Source organism: Aphis gossypii, chromosome 1 (genome assembly GCF_020184175.1).
Source record: "Aphis gossypii isolate Hap1 chromosome 1, ASM2018417v2, whole genome shotgun sequence".
In the NCBI taxonomy this organism is placed as follows: domain Eukaryota; kingdom Metazoa; phylum Arthropoda; class Insecta; order Hemiptera; family Aphididae; genus Aphis; species Aphis gossypii.
Window position 1 is genome coordinate 2,239,215 of NC_065530.1, and position 19,824 is coordinate 2,259,038.

At 26.9% G+C, this 19,824-nt stretch overlaps 1 protein-coding gene across 1 annotated transcript; it reads right to left on the reverse strand.

Annotated features, from left to right (window-relative positions):
• Positions 1-1,919: 1,919 nt before the first annotated feature.
• LOC114131089 (coiled-coil and C2 domain-containing protein 2A) lies at positions 1,920-19,324 on the reverse strand. The gene is given in 26 exon segments (XM_050198887.1): positions 1,920-3,576; positions 4,187-4,254; positions 4,257-4,569; positions 5,348-5,626; positions 6,957-7,078; positions 7,880-8,045; positions 8,963-9,115; positions 10,076-10,271; positions 11,411-11,598; positions 11,660-11,771; positions 12,740-12,933; positions 13,452-13,658; positions 13,736-13,841; positions 13,920-14,156; positions 14,217-14,471; positions 14,544-14,723; positions 14,789-14,992; positions 15,050-15,360; positions 15,449-15,566; positions 15,663-15,798; positions 16,033-16,212; positions 16,598-16,691; positions 17,296-17,388; positions 18,576-18,665; positions 18,726-18,854; positions 18,949-19,324. Coding segments are annotated over 26 exon segments (4,416 nt in total). The 5' UTR covers positions 19,045-19,324; the 3' UTR covers positions 1,920-3,387.
• Positions 19,325-19,824: the final 500 nt, after the last annotated feature.

The window sequence follows — 19,824 nt, forward strand, 5'->3', positions numbered from 1 at the left end:
TATCGACAAACTCTGACCCATTTTCGAGAGCTCCAGAAGCTTCTATGCACACGTATTATAGGAATAATATAGCTATCTCGTAAGCGAGGGCGTGCGTGAGTGTAACGCCAATATTGTTTTGCATCCCATTGTTTCCCCATTTAAAACGTTAAGTTTCTCTACAAGTAAGTCGTCAGGTCAAGAGTGTACTTGGAAAAAAGTGCTCGACCGCGTCCAATGTATAATATATATAATATTATCCGTCTACCCGCCTCCGTCGAACACACGCGATGATATCATATGTTTGCGTATAATGCTCGTCTGTGTGCGAGTTTATATAATAATATAAATATAATACACTGTAAAATAACGCACTGTGTACCTATACATATTATTAAATATTATATAATGCACTTAAAGGTATAAATATTTGTGTGTGTGTGTGTGTGCGTGTGTAAACGAGCACCAGACGTGTATATTAAGTGCACCGGCACCCCGAATTCCGATAACACTAATAATCATAACTATAGGGCTGGGATTTTAGCGTTCTAAAAAGTCTCAAAAAATGCCCTTAAAAAAATTCAATAGTGGCTTAAAAAAATCAAAAAATGCACAACAATTTAACGATATACATACAAGTTTAGTTAATTACCCATCGTATTACAATATATCATTACATCGTATCATATTATATATTATAAGTAAACCTTGTAAAATACGCACCTTATCGACGTTTAAATTTTTTCATGAATGCGCCTAAATGTATTTATAATTATATTAATCCGTATAATCACGCAAACGTCAGCTCGAATCTTACATTTTATATATTTTAATCGGATCAGTTTTTCTCCTCCAAATATTATATATAAAAGAGTTTTATACCGATTAGCGTAATATACCTATACATAATAACGATTGATATTATCATGCTACGTATTATAATTTTAAATTCCATTCGGTGTAATCGCGTTTAACCAGTATCGCTAAATTAATATAGTGTAATATAGAAGATAAATATGAGTAGATTTAAGTATTTATAAATAGAATTAATAAATTATCGATGAAAAGAAAGAGATACGTAAGAACATAATAAGTGTATATTAAGTAGTTTTTTCAAGTAAAAATTTAAAAACTACCCATTACTAATAAAAATTATGCTTAATATACAATTATCTACATTGGTAATTGCGACATACAAGTTAAACCTGCATATCATTTATACATCATCGGCTATAAAATATTAAAAATAGTTAATGGTAAATTAAAATCAATTAAAGATATATTATGCATAATAGTATAATCAGTACCAGAAAAGGCAGGGATGCAGAGGATGTAGGCTCCGGATCTTCAAAGCTGAAGTTGTTTAAGAGCTCTCAGGTTGATGACCTGGATTTGCTAAATTTTTATAGTGAGAAATTATTACAAATATTGAATAACGGTAAGTAAATGTTTCAAGAAAATAACTCAAGCCCATTTCTTCTATTCTGTAATGGATTCAATTTTATCTTTACATATGAATCGATTTAATGAATTTTCTTTTTTTTAAATAATTTATCTATACTTTTATCAAGTACCGAATAGAAATATGATTTATAAATTGCATTTTTTTTTTTTAAAGAGACTTCCAATGTAGTGGTTGCGCCTCGGCCTTTTAAGACTTAAATCCGACACTATAGCAGTAATGTTTTAATTATACAAGCGAACAGATTAAATTATATGAAACTGCATTCAACAGTCAACGAAAATAGAAAATTGCTGAACTTTTATAAGAGCAAAAAGAATTCGACATTTTCCATAAACATTGTTGGGTGAGACTCCGAAACATTTACCTTTATTTATAGTTCGAGCAAAACTAAGTAATAAAACAAAATTTAAAAATATTACTATTAAATTTCATAATTTTCAAATTCATTAAATAAATAATAAATTATAATGGTGTAAAAGTAAATCAAGTTTCTATCGTCATTTCCTACCGAAATATTTTTATCTTTTATTTTAAACTTCAAAATGCAATAAGGAAAACCCTTATGAGTCATGGAGGTAAAACCAAGAGGGAGATTGAGGTTGGTGAGTCTCTAGTATATTATGATACCTCTGTTTCAAAATGTGAGTACTGAACGTACAACAGAATTGTTATTTATTTGATTCGTTATAAAATTGTTCTTATATTAAATATTATAAAATAAATTTCATAAATCATATTATAATATACATCGTAATATTATCTGAGTAGAGTAAAATAGACAATTAAAACACCACCTCCGCCAACGGTACCACCACTCGACACCCTAAAACTAGTGAAACTATTACGACACAACGTGGAAAACTTTCCTGTATTATCAAGAGAGTCGGTCATCTTCTAAATACATTACCAACTCAGGATGACTCACAAAAGGATTGTTCTGCCACTGCTATAAGTCATCCCAGCAGTGTAAGTGGTTCAAAGTCGTCGTGTAACAAACACCCGATTAAAAACGAGTGTGAGAACCCGTTACTAAAAGCGAATATTGATGAAATGCCTGTTAAAAATATATCCGAAACTAAATTTCAACTAACGCAATCTAAAGCACAATGTCCAATGGATACTCCCACTAAACGAACTGGAGATAAAGTATTTACCAATAATTCGTTTATTAAAATACATTATTTTAAACAGTTAAGCTAACCAAAACAGGGAACAATTAAGCCAAAACGTAAAATCATCGGCTATAGATTTACGAATTGAATGCAAAACAGATAAAGCCATTCCAGCAAAAACTGCAGCTTAGATTATAACTTATAACCCGTTTAATGGTAATGTAAGGAAATTGTAAATAGTTAGTAAAAATCAAAAAAAAAATTTTATTTTTTAAATAGGATGTTGTTTTTATTTAATTATTCACCATATTAAAATATAAAAATTAACATTTTTTTTTTCTGATTCTATTACAATAAAATATTACATAATTAATTATTTAAGATAGGTAACTTAAACTACGATTTGCTTATGCCTTTCACGCGATAGGTGTTTAGTGGTAGTGGGGTTTATATTTAGTACGTATACATATGATAACAAATGATATTGTACAGTATGGTTAGGGAGGGGGTGAGACAGTCCAGTGCTCCCTACCGGAGTATAGTGTGGACAGTTGTCGGGCGATCTTTTTGCAACGCTTGCCTCGGACGGTTGTTGCTCATCGTATAGTGTTTTGTTAATTATTATTTGAGTATCGTAATATGACTATGTGAAATAAAGTGTATTAATTGCGAATACTACCCAATGTGTTTATTTGGTTTTGGTAATAGTTAACACATATATACTGGAAACCTTGGCGGTAGCGGAACTGGTTGCGGTGGTAACATGGGGGGGTCGGATGGCAGTGGCGGTATTTGAACTGTCTATTTTACATATTTTCTCTACTAATGTGATCAACGCCTGGGTTGAAGAGATGCCAGGTAGATCCAAACCGACAAAACTTGATTCGGGTACGGATGCACGTAAACGGCTAGCGCGAACTCCACTAGTGGGTTTTCGTTTAAATGCATTCCTGTAGACTGTATGGCGTCAACTAAAACTTCAGTGTTACTATAAGGTCTGTTGATGGGAAAACCACACATCTGAAATAATATACACAAAGTCGTGGCGTTATAACAACATCTATAATATCAAAATACTAAGGACTTGAGTGATGTTTAGATGACTATTATTATGAGCGACTTATATAATATAATAATATATTAGAACGAATAGTAAGTTGACTAAAAATAAGAAAAATTAATATTTTAAAATAAATTAAATTAAATGAAACAAAACGTTTAACATACGAGTATTTTAGCCGAAGTAAAAAAAACATAATATGTTCTTATTTATTGTTTATTATTAGATTTCATACCGATATCAATAACCTAAGTACAATCGATCACAGGAATAACAAATCACTAAGACGCCTATACGAATAGACACCTTTTGAATACAATTTAGCGTGAGTTAATCAAAACCGCCATTTTCGTCAATAACTATAGTGTGTAGTAAAACTCTATATCGGCATATTTCTGGAATGTCAATTTTTTTTTGTATGACTTTGATAACAAATGGTTTGCACGTGACCCAAAAAAGGGATTGCCATTCATACACTATAGTCTACCCATATCGTCGTCCTCGAGAAATAGTTAACAAACAGCAATAGTCCGTCTATATCGTAAATATTATATCAAATGAGCACTGCACCTTGTGAGAAACGAGCAAGTGTTGTAACTCGGCCAGGTAACCGTTTTCCGTGGCGGTAATGTCTTGCATCCACCATTCCACGTCTCTCGCTCCAGGTTCGGCAGGATTTTTCGCAGCACCGATACGCAATACCTGTTCCACACGGTCTTGGACTTGACTCGCCACTTCATCAGAGCGTTCCGCAACGTCGTCTCCAGCTTGTCCTGTAGGAGACGAGCGTCCGCGATGGCCGCCGGCGTGTAGTCCACCGTATCTGGCTGCACGGAACCTGCTGCGGTGGGCGCCGCCTGATACCGGCCGAAAGCCGGATTCCAATCCCGTGTCTGCGTTACGTCCCACCGGGTCCTGGGCACCGATTTTTCGTATTGGACATTCAACCAAATCTATATACATATTATACGTAAGTGGTAACTATAATATATATATATATATACGCGCAAAGTAATTATTTTAATAGTAAAACGAAAAAATAATATGAACAACAGTCTAGACGTTTAGTTTATCATATTACATACGAGTAGTCAAAGATTTTGTTAAATTATAAAAAAGAGAGGGCATGCTTAAGTTTTAATAGATAAAAATAATAACTAACAATAGATTAAGTATTTTTGTTCTTTTAATCAGAAATATTCTGGCATAATAAATAATATTAAAATGAATAGTTAATAACAATTAATAATGAATAAACATACCTACAATTCAAAAACCTGTAAAGGATTACAATATACTTATTATACGAAGTAAGATATGAGAGTATATGAATGTTCATTTAAAATTATGTTTTAAAAAAAAATATTATATTCATTATTTGAAAAATTAAATAATATACCAATTATGTTTAGTCGTAAGTTTAGTTTATAATGTTATAATATATAAAAGAAAAAACTGGTAGTGGTTAATTGAAAAAGATAGCAACTAGAAAGGGCAGGAAAATAAATTCAAATGAGTCACTAAAGACAACTAGTAACTACAACTGAAAAACATACCTATCTACCAAAAAAGTGAGTAACAAATAAATATCGAGTTTAAGTCTTTGGAGACATACATATTATAATCACGCCAGATACTTCACAGTTGCAAAAAATTATCTTCTCACATTAATTTTATTATCTAGTCACAATACCTATATAATTAACGAATACCACATATTTAAGCACTCACATTTTCGGCGTTGATCAAACAGTATGCTTCCTGTACGGGCGAAAAGCTGTCGCACGTAGAGTACTTCTGACCGGTGAGTGGGTCCCAGATATCGTAAACAGGAGCGGCGGCCAGTTGGTCAGGTGCCGGGCGCGATGTCAGTACGTAAGCTGCTTCGCCACGGGATACGCCGGTGCCCAGCAGCAACCAAGATCGGACGTTTAGTTTGGCGAAGTAACAACACAGCAACAGACCATGGTCGATACCAGAACCCCCGCCGAACAGCAAGCCCAACAGTTGCTAAAACAATTAGCGAAAAGATATTACATCTAGCTACGCATTTAACAAGGTCCAAACGGATTACGATTTAAGTAGAATTTTTCCAACTGATCCGAATGTACTTTATCCATTAATACAATATGCATACACAATGCAGGGTTTAAAAATTAATATTTTAAAAATTAATAAATAATATTTATACCACATCACAATAATATATAGTATATTTCTTTTTAATTTAGCAATCAGGAAAGTACAGTTACATCTGAAAATCTTTAGCTATATGTTAATAGATACTCAAATAACTAGTATAAATTTAAATATTTAGTAGATATAATAAAGACGATTTCAGCATAAAAACATTCATTTTAGAACAACACTACCAAATGCATATACACTAAATCATTCAGTACGGCCGATTATTGATTAATGGTTAATACAATAAATATTAAATAGATTTTTTTTTAATGCAATAAAACTAAAGTTTTATATGATATTTAATTATTAATTAAAAATTATTCGTATAGATGGCAGTAACAAATAATATGTGGCACTTCGAACGACTGGCATATGAACTTTAAATATAAATATATAATAAAAATCCTTGATATAATTATGTATAATAATATGATACTGTCCAAAACAATTGTTCATTGAAAGTAATTAATAAATTAAAAATAAACACGTTGAGAAATCAATGTATCTCAATGGCAATAAATTATAAAATATAAATGTCCGATATTAAGAATCAGTAATATAGTTTACGACCTTCAATATCAGCTATAAAATTGTTTTATTTGTAAATACTAGTGGTAAGAGATGCAGCCAATGCATTACGCAGCTGCAGTTGTACGTGAAGTACATTTTTATTTTCCCCCATATTTCGCGTAGTCTGAAAAAAGACAAATCGACGACAGATGAAAGATGAATGGTTATGACTTATGCAAATAACTACTAGAGATTTTTTACTGACTGGAAAATCAATAAAATTAAAAAACAATAAGATTATTATAATAGAATTCAGAATTAAAGTTTTATCTGATAATACTGACCCTCAGAATTTGTTTTTTGTTTAATGTTTATGGTGTTTGGACATCAACAACGAGACGGTTTCTAGTGAATATTAAGTAATAACGATTTTACAGATTACACTCGCACACACTCATTATGTTTGTTTGCTTTACGCACGCTAACAATAAGTCACCTGAATATAATCATGTAAAATTAACTATGCTATTTTCTTTAGAACACAATTAACTACAGCCCACTAAAGCTTCAAAAAACGTATTCCAAACAAGAAAAAATAAAATTACTTATACGTAGAACAACATTGCATATTAATATGACTCACATCTCCGGTCAACCAGACGTCAAAACAGCCGATGAGCAAAACGTTACTGTTAACCACAGGTATGAGCGATATAAATCTGGCTACCATTTCAGCAGTGACATTTGGTACGTCCTCGGAGATCACTAATAAAAAAAAAAAACAAATTTGAATAAAAAAAAAGGTTGCATATAACAGATCATAAATCAATCATTGTAATTTTTCAATAAAAAAAATGTACTTTATTTTATAATTTTTAAGCATTTTAAGATTCGATGAGACAACTAAGATAACTGCAACTACAATTTGATATTATAAATTATTGTTATAGTGTTTTACTGTATATAAAAGTTAGAAACTAGACTCTTTTAAACTTCAATTGTGCTTAAAAAGCGTCCTCTTTAACTAAATATTCAGGTACGCTAATAGATGGAGACTTTAAAGAAGTTGAATCAAAATAATTTCTTCTCCACTTAAAATTAATAAATTGTTTATAAATGATATTCTTTTATCCGTATTAAATAGAATTTTTTTTTAGTTCAATAAAAAAATATTGATATAAATAATCGACAAAATAAACTTGCCAACCGGACATAACATGCATTAAATAAAATTGTATGTTTAGACATTAAACAACTATTCTGTTCAATGAAACTCTTAAGAAAATATAATAATATTTTTACTATCTATATTTATATAATTTATATTAAAGAAAAATATTTTATAGATTCAGCAAATCAATGACTAATCTATTCTCTACCTAATGATTTGAAGTACAGGACAACTTTGCGTGGAATTATAGAAATAAAACAAAAAGCACAGTGCCCTATATAACTTTGTGCTACATTATAAGCTCTAACCGTATAATAGATACCTACCACTTAAAATTGTATATAAAAACTCAAAAAAAAATAGCAAGAAATAGTAAAAATGTACCATGTACGTACCAGGGAGTGGTAATGGCCTGAAGAATCTGGTTACACAGACAGATTTACCGCTGCAGTGTATAACTAAGGTTTTCACGGGCCTTCCGGGAAACTGTTTTGCCGCTTCTGCAGACCAATATTCTAAATATCGCTCAAAATTAAACGATTCGCTGCAATCCAATTTCTCCTGTGAATTATAATATAACAAATATTTAAATACCTACACAACAAAATTTAAAATCCTATAAAACATAACATAATTAGTATAGATACTTATTAAACGATAATGTTATAAATATTAAATTATAATATTATCATACATTTTATGGAAAAGACTATTCAATTACACTGATTAAAAAGAAAAAAAAATTGAATAGTTTAATAAAGGGACAAGGATACAAAATAACTTTACGTTATGCTTTAGATAAGCTGAATTTTTTAAGACCATTAATTAGGTAAAGAGAAAATTAAAAAAATGTGTCAAAGGATAAAAATAAAGTTATAAATATCTATAAAATAATTCATTAAAATAATTTAACTTAATAAATCCATTGAATAACTGTATAATATATAATTTTTTTAAACAAAAATAATGAATAAATAAGCCATACATGTTCAGCCCATAAATTCAATGGCATATATATAATATATATACATATTATATACTTATACACATATTTGTCTAAAAAGTAACTTGTAAAATAATAATGTTAACATACGCATGAAATTAATTCAATTGTATACCTTGTAGTTAAAACGATAATAATATAAAGCAATAGATTTTCATTAAAAATGATATCTAAATATGATGATATTGTGTGATTTCTAAAAGTGATTCAATTAATAATAACTAAAAGAAACTCATTAATGTTATAATGTGTATTAATGATCAAATATAATACATCAAAATAATAAAACATTATTCAAAAATATTAACTTAGAATAGGTACTCATATCAATATAATATAATATTCAAAATTAAAGCAAAAAAAAAATAAAGATAATTTTAAATCCTGTAGACAAAAAATTTAAAATGAAACAATTGCATTTTAAATATTTGCAAGTAAATATTTTATCATTCATTAGTCTTAAAATGTTACCTACCTTTATAGGTTCAGGATGATGTAATGGAGGCTGGACCATAATAAATAAGCTTAGAAAAGTTGAGTTTCTATAATGAGAACTTTCAGAATTTGACACAAGTCTTTCATATCCCAAGAGATGTTTAGGGGTGTTCATTTGGAATATTCCCTCAATCTGGAAAGATATTGAAACAAAATAAAATAAATATACAAAATAATATTACATTATGTGACAATAATACACATTACACAATACACAAGCATAGTTAATATTATTTTTAGAATAACTTAAGATGATATTAGTTATGCTAGTCCATAATAATTATTAATATTTTACATAGTAAATAACAAGTTAATAAATGTCTTTAATATTGTGGTGAGTGAAATAATGAAGTATAACTTAAAAAAGTTCCTACTCTTATTTTAATATTTTTGTTGAAAGCAAGAACCATTAAGAACATAAGTCAATAGACAATAGTGATTTATTATTACATACAAAACATACTTATTTCAAAAAAAATTAAAAATTCTTTATATAAAAATACATTTTATGTTACCTAATCACTTATTAATCGCTAAATATTGGTTAATATTTCTACTTCAAAATTAAACTGACAGAAATTACAAAGGCCAAAACACTTATTAAATAATATAATAATGAAGAATGAAGTGGTTGATATAATTAGAATTTTCAAAAGTTTTATTTTAGAATATTCAAATTCACAACAAACTATCAATAGGTGGCAAATATTTTTTTATGCAATATAAAATTGAAAACTTAAAATTCAATTCTCTAAAGAATGCATTTATTAGACATAATTGATCCTCATTTTCACTTAATCATAAAGAAATATACAAAATTTGTTTCATTAAAGATATTTTAAATTTAATGTAATTATTAAGACTAACCAGGAACATAAAAAAATTTATTGTTATATTTTATAAAGAAGGATAAGTTATTGAACAATCATTGCTAGAAATAATAAAAAATAAAAACCAATTATATAATTGGTAATAACTATAATTATTATATACGTCTTGAAAAATAACCAAAACTTAATGTGAATAATGACAATATAATGATACTTTAAAATATTATACTAATACAAGTAAGTATATCAAATACAATATTTACTTGAGAGCTGTTGAATAATGCTGATATTGGTATTACACAGCTTCCTAACCAATGTCTCTCCAACCGTTGATGAATGTTTGTTTCTCGGGTTCTACCATCTTCTAATATATCTATAACCATTTCATCGTACATATTTATGTGAATGCAGTCATCAATAGGTTGAACTTCATTAGGACATAAATTAACTGAATTTGATCTGTAAGAAAAAAATATTAAGAAATTTGTTGAACAGCTAATTATTAAATTTGTTTTGTTTAATCTTTTGATTTAACGAACACATAACACTAAGATACTATATAGTATACAGCAGTAAGCAATAATATGTTTAAGTTTTCACTAAAACATTTTGGAATACAATTGTATAAAAAAGTTGTATTTTAAACTAAAATTGTGTATAGATATTTATACAATGGGGCTTATTATTTTTAATAATTACATATTACTCAATATTGATTTTATAATCAGTTAATAGATAAACATTTAAGATCTAAGTATGTTTAAAAAATGCCAATAAAAATAATAAATCGTTAATAATTATATAACAAGAATGCTATTAAAAATAAACATCATCATTTGTAAATTTTGAATATATTTAGTTTAATTTTTAAAAATATGACTTGTTTATAATAATATCCAATTTTTGTAAAAAAAAAAAATATTATTATTATTTTATGTAAATATATACTATAGTATATAAATAAATAATTGACATTACTATGAATAATAAAACATTTAAAACATGTCATATAAATATATTAGAAGTAATCAATAAACTTAGAAGCAATTAAAAATTGTATCAACAATTTTTTTTCATATACATTTTTTGTTTGTTTGATTGAAATCAATTTCCACAACATTTTTAATCAAATACAATAACATAATGCTATAATATTAATAATTATTTAAACATTAATGAACTTATGATAATTATTAAATTTGTTTCTGGCACCTATAGAAATGAACAATGTGCCTGTCTAGCAATCATAATAAGTGTCCAGAACTTATTTATTTATTTTTTTTTTGAAGTTGATTCCATTTAAATGAATAATATTTTACAAAATAAAAAATGACATAATATTTGACAGTTCTAAACTGTATATTTAAGATTAACATAGTGTGCACTGTACATATTATATTCTTGTTGTTTACTGTTAAGTTAAATACCAGCTCATATTGCTCATAATTATTACAAACAGATATATTTTTACCATAATTGATGATCATAAATTTGTAGTGTATATTTTAATCTTTCATGAATATAAGTACTATAACAAAGTAGTCCATAAGTGGCGAGATAAAAAGAATCAGTAATCTTGTGCTATACAAATTTCTAACCTCACAATCAATTGTAAATCTTGGTTCCATGTTGGATTAGAACCTTCAGCTGTAGTTGTTCTACTTGTTTGATTCTTAAAGGATATTTCAATAAAAGGTTGTACTGGAACCATTGCTATGTCTCCCATCATCATATCAGAGTTTTTTCTTACGGGTACCTCAAAAGCTCTCATAACATTGATAACAACCTAGTATGAAAAATAATACAAAAATAACATTTGAAAACAATAATATTTTTAAGAAGTTTACTTTAATTTCTTGTCCTGATAAGCTTTTAACTGGTATTTTTTTCCTTTCCTTTCTTTTAGGACGTAATGGCCGTTTAGGCTGAAACATTTTCATAAATGTCAAACCTAAGGTCCTGTAAATAATAATATAAGAATATTAGTTATTAACAAGTATTCAGTATTAAAAAGTAAAACAGTATGCAGTCCTATAATTAGGAGAGGGAGAAGATAAATTTTACCCACCTACCTTAAGGTGAAACTTAGAGGCACAAAATTGTTCATTTCTTTTTGTTAAATGAAATAGGTATTATTTTTATACATCATATTGTCTTATTGTTTTATAGGTGAAAATTTAAAAAAAAATGAAATAACTGAAATGCATTATGAGATATTTTCTTGAATATATTTTTAAATTTAAGATTTTTTATATAACTTATTACGGAGTTACTTATGATGAAGTGCATAACTAGTAGTTGTATATTTGTAAATTATACCTTCTTTAGAAACATTAAAATATAATATCAGCATAATATATTTAATGCAATAAAATATTAAACATTATAACATTATATTCTGAACATTTTAATTTTTCTTAACCTTAACACAATATTTTGGTGTTTTATTATTTAACAGCATTAAAATAATGAGAGTATTTATACATTTCCACTCCTTAAAATTAATTATTATTCATATGACACATAAATAATAATCACTTAAACTAAATAATTTTTAATTAAATATGTTATTCAAAATTAAATTGTAATAATTAAATAATTGTTAATAATACTTGCATAATCAATTATTCTTTTTAATTGTTTATTTTAGTTTTTAAAACTTCATTTTTAACTGGGAATACAGTATTACACACTAATAACAAAAGTTTCTTTCAGTTTGAAATTATGTGTCTGATTAAAATCTTAAAATATTTTACTTTTGGGTATTTAAAGTTATAGTTTTATTTGTTTAACAATAGGCGCAATGACCTCAAAACAGTGTTAGAGTTTTATTTAAATTTTTATTTTTATTAGTACACATGGGTATTAGAAGTATTAATATGGTTTTGATATTATTATGATAAAGTTTACCATCAACATTTACCTACCCAATATCAGGTACAGTGTCTTCAACAATGATGTCTCTGGTTATTTTATTCCTGTTACCAAGTTTACATTGTTTAAGAATCTTGTCATAAAGTTTGATAACCGAATAACGTCCCCAGATTCTACTAGTTTCCAAAGGTCCAAGACCAGCAACTTCAAGTGCAAGCTCAGAAGTTGCTACACGATTTTCAAATTCCTTAAAAATAAATTGCTAGTTATTAATTGTTCACAATTTATTTAGTATTAACATAATAATGAATTAAATAAATTAAACATATTATTCCATTGATAAATCTTGTTTTATATCATTATTAATATAGTCAAAATTCCATTTTCTTTTCAACTCACAACAAAACAAATATCTTTCTCGTTGAATATTCTGATTATACCAATCTCCAAAAAGTTCCTTCTAAACCAACCAAAACTTTAGACTTAATATCCACAACAAACTTAAATTATCCTTCAATTTTAAACAAGTGATTATAACATTGAGGTAAATAAAAGAAAAAAACTGTTTACACATTTTTCTCAATTTATGTTAAAATAATTATTAAAGTATTTCAATACTAGATATAATCACAGCTGCTGAGCTGCCAATATAATCGGATCAATAAAAAAAAAAAATAATAATAATAATTGTATATTTGTATGCCACAAAAATATTTTTGATAAATTAACTTCAGTATAAAAAGTAACATAAAATAAATAACTTACATTAAATATATCTTTTGGTATAAGCCATTCTTTTAATGGTACAGCTTTGGCCATTCTAAATTCTATTTCTCCACGATCACGTAGTTTTAATAATTTTAGTCTAGGATTAGAATCTATTTCTTCTTCTGAACAAAATTCTAACATTTTTTTATAAATGTTAACACTAAATTTTGACTTCATTTTAAAATCCATTTCTTCATCAACATTCTAAAAAAGGATACTTTCATGTTTCAATAGGTTTAAAAAACATTTAATAGATAATTTATTTATTTTATTTAACATACTTTTAGAGCCTCAAAAAATGATACATTGTTTGGATCATTTGGATCTGGATGCAAATCATTCATCAAACCCAAAATCTTCTCTGCTTTAGTTGACAAAATATTGGTACTAATTTAATGAATTATATAGTATATTACAAACCACATTCTATACAGTTATGTAAGTTATAATATACATAACACTTACTTTTGTGAATAAATTCTGTCAAAGTAATTTTCAGGAGGGCATAATATCTTATCATTAAATGTACCCCAACCAGCCTTACACAAAACTTCACCAGAGGTATATAAACATTGAGTTTCCATATCTTCTGAAAATACTTTAAATTCCACGCCACTACCAACACCAGCATTTTGAAAACTTTGATTGCCAAAACAACTGAATTCCAAATTTTCCATGTCAACTACATCTAATGTAGTATTGCTAAAATTAAAAATATAATTATAAGTGTTTTATTAGTCTTCCAATGATTGCTAATAATACCTCATAGGAAATGGTATGTAAAGTTCAGCTATAGGATTTTTTGTAAACATATTTTTTGAACTAAGGTTTTCACAATGTATATTTAATGATAATGTATCAGGCCACTGATGAATTTCGACAACAAATTTCTGATTAACATCAACAGAAAAGCTATCATCGATTGGTAATAAAGTAGATTCACACACTATATGACCATTAAATATCACATCAAACCAAATAGAATATTTAGACAACGCCAACCTTCGCTGAAGCTCACTACAAAAAACATGTATAATATTTATTTTCATACTTAACATATAAAAAAATGTAAATAAAATTTTTATTTACTCTTTTGCAGTAATAGAATCTTCAGGGGTAGGTTCAATTTTAGACAAAATAAATGTAATAATTGGCTCTCCTGGTGATCTTAATGAATCTGAGAGAATACTGAACACCTGATCTCGGACTTTAGGAATATTTGTTTCAATATTTTTCTCCCTCATTTCTTCAAGAGTCTCTGCTACTAATCTAAATTATTAAAATATTAAATTCAATCATTATAGTATTTTTTTTTTTTAGTGTTTTATACATACCTATTGAACTCAGTTTCCCATTCCTCAGTATTATCGTGGTCATCAACAATTATTTCCAACTTAGTACTAGTAACAATGTATTCTTGCCTTTCTCTTAATTTTTTCAAGTCCCTCCAAGTCTCCAAAATATTAGACACTAAAGTTCGATCTGATTTACCTTCCAGCAATCTTTGGGCTCGAGTTTCTTTAATTTCTGTTTTATATCTAAATAAAAAGAAAAAGTATTAAAACATGATCACTAGTTTTGAGAAATTGTTGAACCTATGTAAACGATTTTCATGGTTTTCAAGCAAATCTTTATTGTTTTCTTCCGCCATGACCTTAACTAAAGTATCTTTTGCATTGCGTAACGCCTCCAACCTTCCAGACAACATTTTTGTTCTTGCAATATCTTGACGACACTTATACTTATGATATAATTGTAACAGTCGCTTGTCTAAAACATGTTGTCGACTGAAAAGAGCATGATGACTAAACTGAATTTTTGAAATTTCTAATTCTAAAAGAAATTTTATTTCTTTAGAATCTTGGGAGTCATTGTTGAAACTGTAGGGGCTTTTAAATGGTACTGCCTGAAAGCATAATAAAATAATATGAGAAAAATACACATAATATAAATAGTGAATTGTTATTGACGGACATCAATAGTAATATACTTACACTAATATACTTTATGTCTAAATACCCATTATTTTCAATGGAGTCCATAAAATTACGAGATGGGCTGGTCAACGGATCAGGTAATCTAATGGGTTCACCGTCTTCACCAAACCAATGACTAAAACAAAGTTATAAAAATTATTAATTAATAACTAGTTTCAATCATTCGACCAGTTAACTACTTAATAATATTAATATTTATGAAAGTTCTTACAATTCATTAGCCTTAAGAAGTCTTTGTTGAAGTTTATTTAGACATTTTTCATGAACTGAAGGATATGTACCAACATAAAGTCCTTCTCTCTCTAGATATCTTGGTTGTCTTGAATTCAGTCGTTTTGCAAGATCCACTAAAATCATTTATTTATATTAATTTAGATGCAAGATTTATTCTACTATTTTTTATATATATATATAACATTAAGATTGTATTCTAAAAGTAAAAATAAATTCCATAGCAAAACCAATTTAAAAAATTTAAATTAAAAATGAATGTCAACATATTCAAATAATTATTAAACTATAATATTTGACTATTAAAAATATTATTTTGCAATATTTTAATTAATCGCCAAAATTCTTACCTTGAGATCCATCTGGAATAAAATAAATCTTCTCAGCAGCTTCTTTTATTTTTATTGATGTATTTAAAAATGGTACTAACGAATGATCTAAAACATCAACATCCTCTCCATCTGTCAGTCCTAAATAATCTTCTGTGACTAGTTTTTTATTTTCTTCATTAGAAAAACCAACTTCTGCATCTATAAAAATTAATAAACTTGTTTTTAGGGTAAAATTAACAACATTAAATAAACAATTTATCTAAAAATATACAACAAAAAAAAGTAGTTTCTATTATGCAGATACCTTTAATACCTTTATATAAACTAATGTTGTGATAACTACTACTATTATTATTATTCTTTATTTCTACGCAATAACCTATAACTAATAACCTAATGATAGGTTTCATAAAATAAGTTTATATAAAGATATTTTATAGCTTTTAGATTCTTACTAGATGTATTATATTAAATAAAAAAAATTGAAGCACATAAAAATATTTTTCTTAATTTAAAAAATGATTAATGCATTAAAATGAATGTTAATATGAATAAATAAAATAAAAATAATTTAGATAGTTACCACTAGATTCGGCTGATTTTTCATGTGTTTCAGTTCTAGTAGGAGGATCCCATACTTTAGTGAAAAAATTGTAACTTTCAATTTCATGGTCTACCTTAATATAATAAAATAATAGGTAAATAATGTTAATTCTAGACATTATGGACTAAAATCTGACAACTTATTCAAAGGAACAAATTAGTATTCATTTTTCAGTTATAACTAATGTGGATCAGATTTCAATTAATATAAAATGTGAGAAAAAAAAAGCAGATGCAAAAGCTTATGCATATGTTCATGACGTGATTCAGTTAAGTCCATGCTTCGTAAAGTACACCTGTCCAAGACAGGTGAGGAAATGCAGGTGCTATGTTGCAGGAACTATGGTTGATAGATAAGGATGAAACAGCCCGTGAAAGAAACTTAACTTAATGGTAAAACTAACAAAAGAATTCTAATGCAATAATTAGAGAGAATCATTATAATTAAAAAAAAAAATTATTTTATTTTTACCTACCAAAAATCAGTTGTAGATTTTAAGTGATATTTTATACACATTTGTTTATTGGTTATTTGTGCATATTAACAAAATTAGTGCAAGTGTTGATGCTGTTGTAGAAGTTACCAATCTCAAATCTGGCTGTGTAAATAATATTATGTAAAACTACATTAAATTGTATATAATATATATATTATTATTTCTATAAGTAGACAGATACCTCTTGCATATTGTTTATGACCACATTTTTACTGATCTTTTCTTTTTCATGTTTCTCTAATGCAGCAGCAACTGCCTGATTTTCTGAACTCATCTGAAAATTAAAATTTGAATACAATATACATTTAATAAATACTATCAAAAGGGAAAATCAATTTAAATTTATATTCAAGGTAGATATCCATCTTGTTTATATTAAATAAAAATGACATATTATACTAACATTTAACACATGTTAAATAGAAACTATAAACATATTAAAAATGTTATTAATTATTGTTGATTAAAAAGTTTGCTTAATACAATTTACTAATAGGTATATTATGTTAACCAACAAAAAAACACAATGTTTAAAAATAATAAATAAATGTTTTAAACTATATAGTTTTAATTTATTATTGATTATTGCAATGTGTAATTAATCAGAAGTATTTTTTTTTTTTTTGGTATAATTTATTAAATGTATCATTTTATAAAAAAACTATAATATTATATACCTAATACAAATCTTAAAACAATTTTTATGAATATTTCTGCTAAAAAAATTACTACAATGTTTTTAAGTTTTTTGTTGTTAATATTATAATTATAATTATTATTATAATCTTCAAGTTATAATTTCAAGAAAAATAAGAGTACTTAGAGATATTAATAACATACAAATATGATCTGATGGGTCATCACTTGACATAAAAATTGATTAATGTCAAAGTATGATAAATTTAATGACTTAATACAACTAAAGAAAACGTTATTGCAACTGTGAATAGTGAAACACAAATATTGTTTTTATTTTTTATTTTTATAATACATTTTATAAGTATTATACATTATTATACATCAATTTCAATATTTTGATATGTACCTATACAAATTAATGAAATGTACCTTAATTACCTAACCTAACCTAACCTGACTAGGTTAAATAACTAGATAATATTATAATACTTCATTTTTAATTATTATTGATATTTATTATTTTACATGGATTGTTACTACTATTATAATTGATAATTTTTTTTTACAAGTCATTATAAGCCATAAGTGTAGGTATATGTGTTAACAAATTTAATCTTAGCAGATTTCATACAAACTATTAGGTAGTTTGTATGAAATACATTTTACATTCTTTCAACTCAAAATCATCAAACCCAATTATACTCAAATGTAATAGAAATAGAAATTAGCTTTGTTAAACAAAGTTATGCAAAATAGTATTTGAGTTAGTTTATATGAATAAATAAATAACAAGTATTACAATAATAAAATGTTCAAACATACCAATTGGGCTAGACGTTCTGCAGGTTGTTTGACATTTTGTTGAACCTTAGTTTTACTTTGTTCAACTACCACCGTGTTGGAAGCTCGTTCCTAGGAATATTAATTTTTAAAATAACTTACACAAAATTAACTAATTATTATTTAATTTACCTTGACTTGATTGACATGTTCTCTGAGACGATCTTTAAATGAGCGTACTTCTGACTGTGATGTACATGTGCTGGACATACCATCAATTGATGGTCTACGACTGCCCAACACACTAGCTGGACTCATAGCCTAAAAGAAAAAACATTGAAATACTTATTAAATGCATATTATGTTTATTAATAATAGGTTTTTAATTCATAGTAAGGAATATATTGTAAGCTACCACATCTACAGCAGTATTTGATGTTAGTTCAGATGGCTCTGGCGTTTCATGAGGTGTTTCAGAACAATCAAGAACTTCCAAATCATTCTCATCCATTTTAATAAATGAAAAAAAAACGTATATGACGTGTAGTCTATGTCAGTGAAGTATGAATATACTATTGCTATATATTAATAGTAATGAAAAAAATAATGCTTAAATAGTACACATAAAAACGAGATAAAAAGTACTAAAAACAATACATAAACAATAAACTAATAAAACTGTTTAAAAGAGTGTAATTAATGGTGTAAAATAAGATATTAACTGGCTACTTAAACCTTAATTAATGGTCAATAATATTGAATTTTTACTTTATAATTTAAATAAAACATATTATAAAAAAATATATTTTGTTTTCAAAACAATCTCCATGGATACGTAAGAGTCGTAAGATAACACTGATAATATTGATAATATTCACCAAATGATAACACATGAATTATAAAATATATTCTTATCAGTTATCACAACCCACAAGACATAATTAGTGATTACATAAATATTGAACATTTTTAATTTTTTTTCAACAAAAAATAAAATTACAAAGGGAAATTGTGAACCTTGCTTGCAATTATAAAACTTACCTAAAAGCAGTGGCGTACCTATTTACGGGAGGGATATGGGGGATAGATCCCCCTTGGTCTTTTTTTTACTAGGAAGTATTAAGTTTAATAATGTAATAGTTTAATTATAGTAGAAATATATTATTATTATTAGGTATGCTGGAATGACATAGGTACCTACTTTTCAACCTAAGTATAAACGCACATATGAATTTATAAGCCTTGAAAACTTATGTATGTTTCTATTATCTATTATCTTGTAAGTGAAATG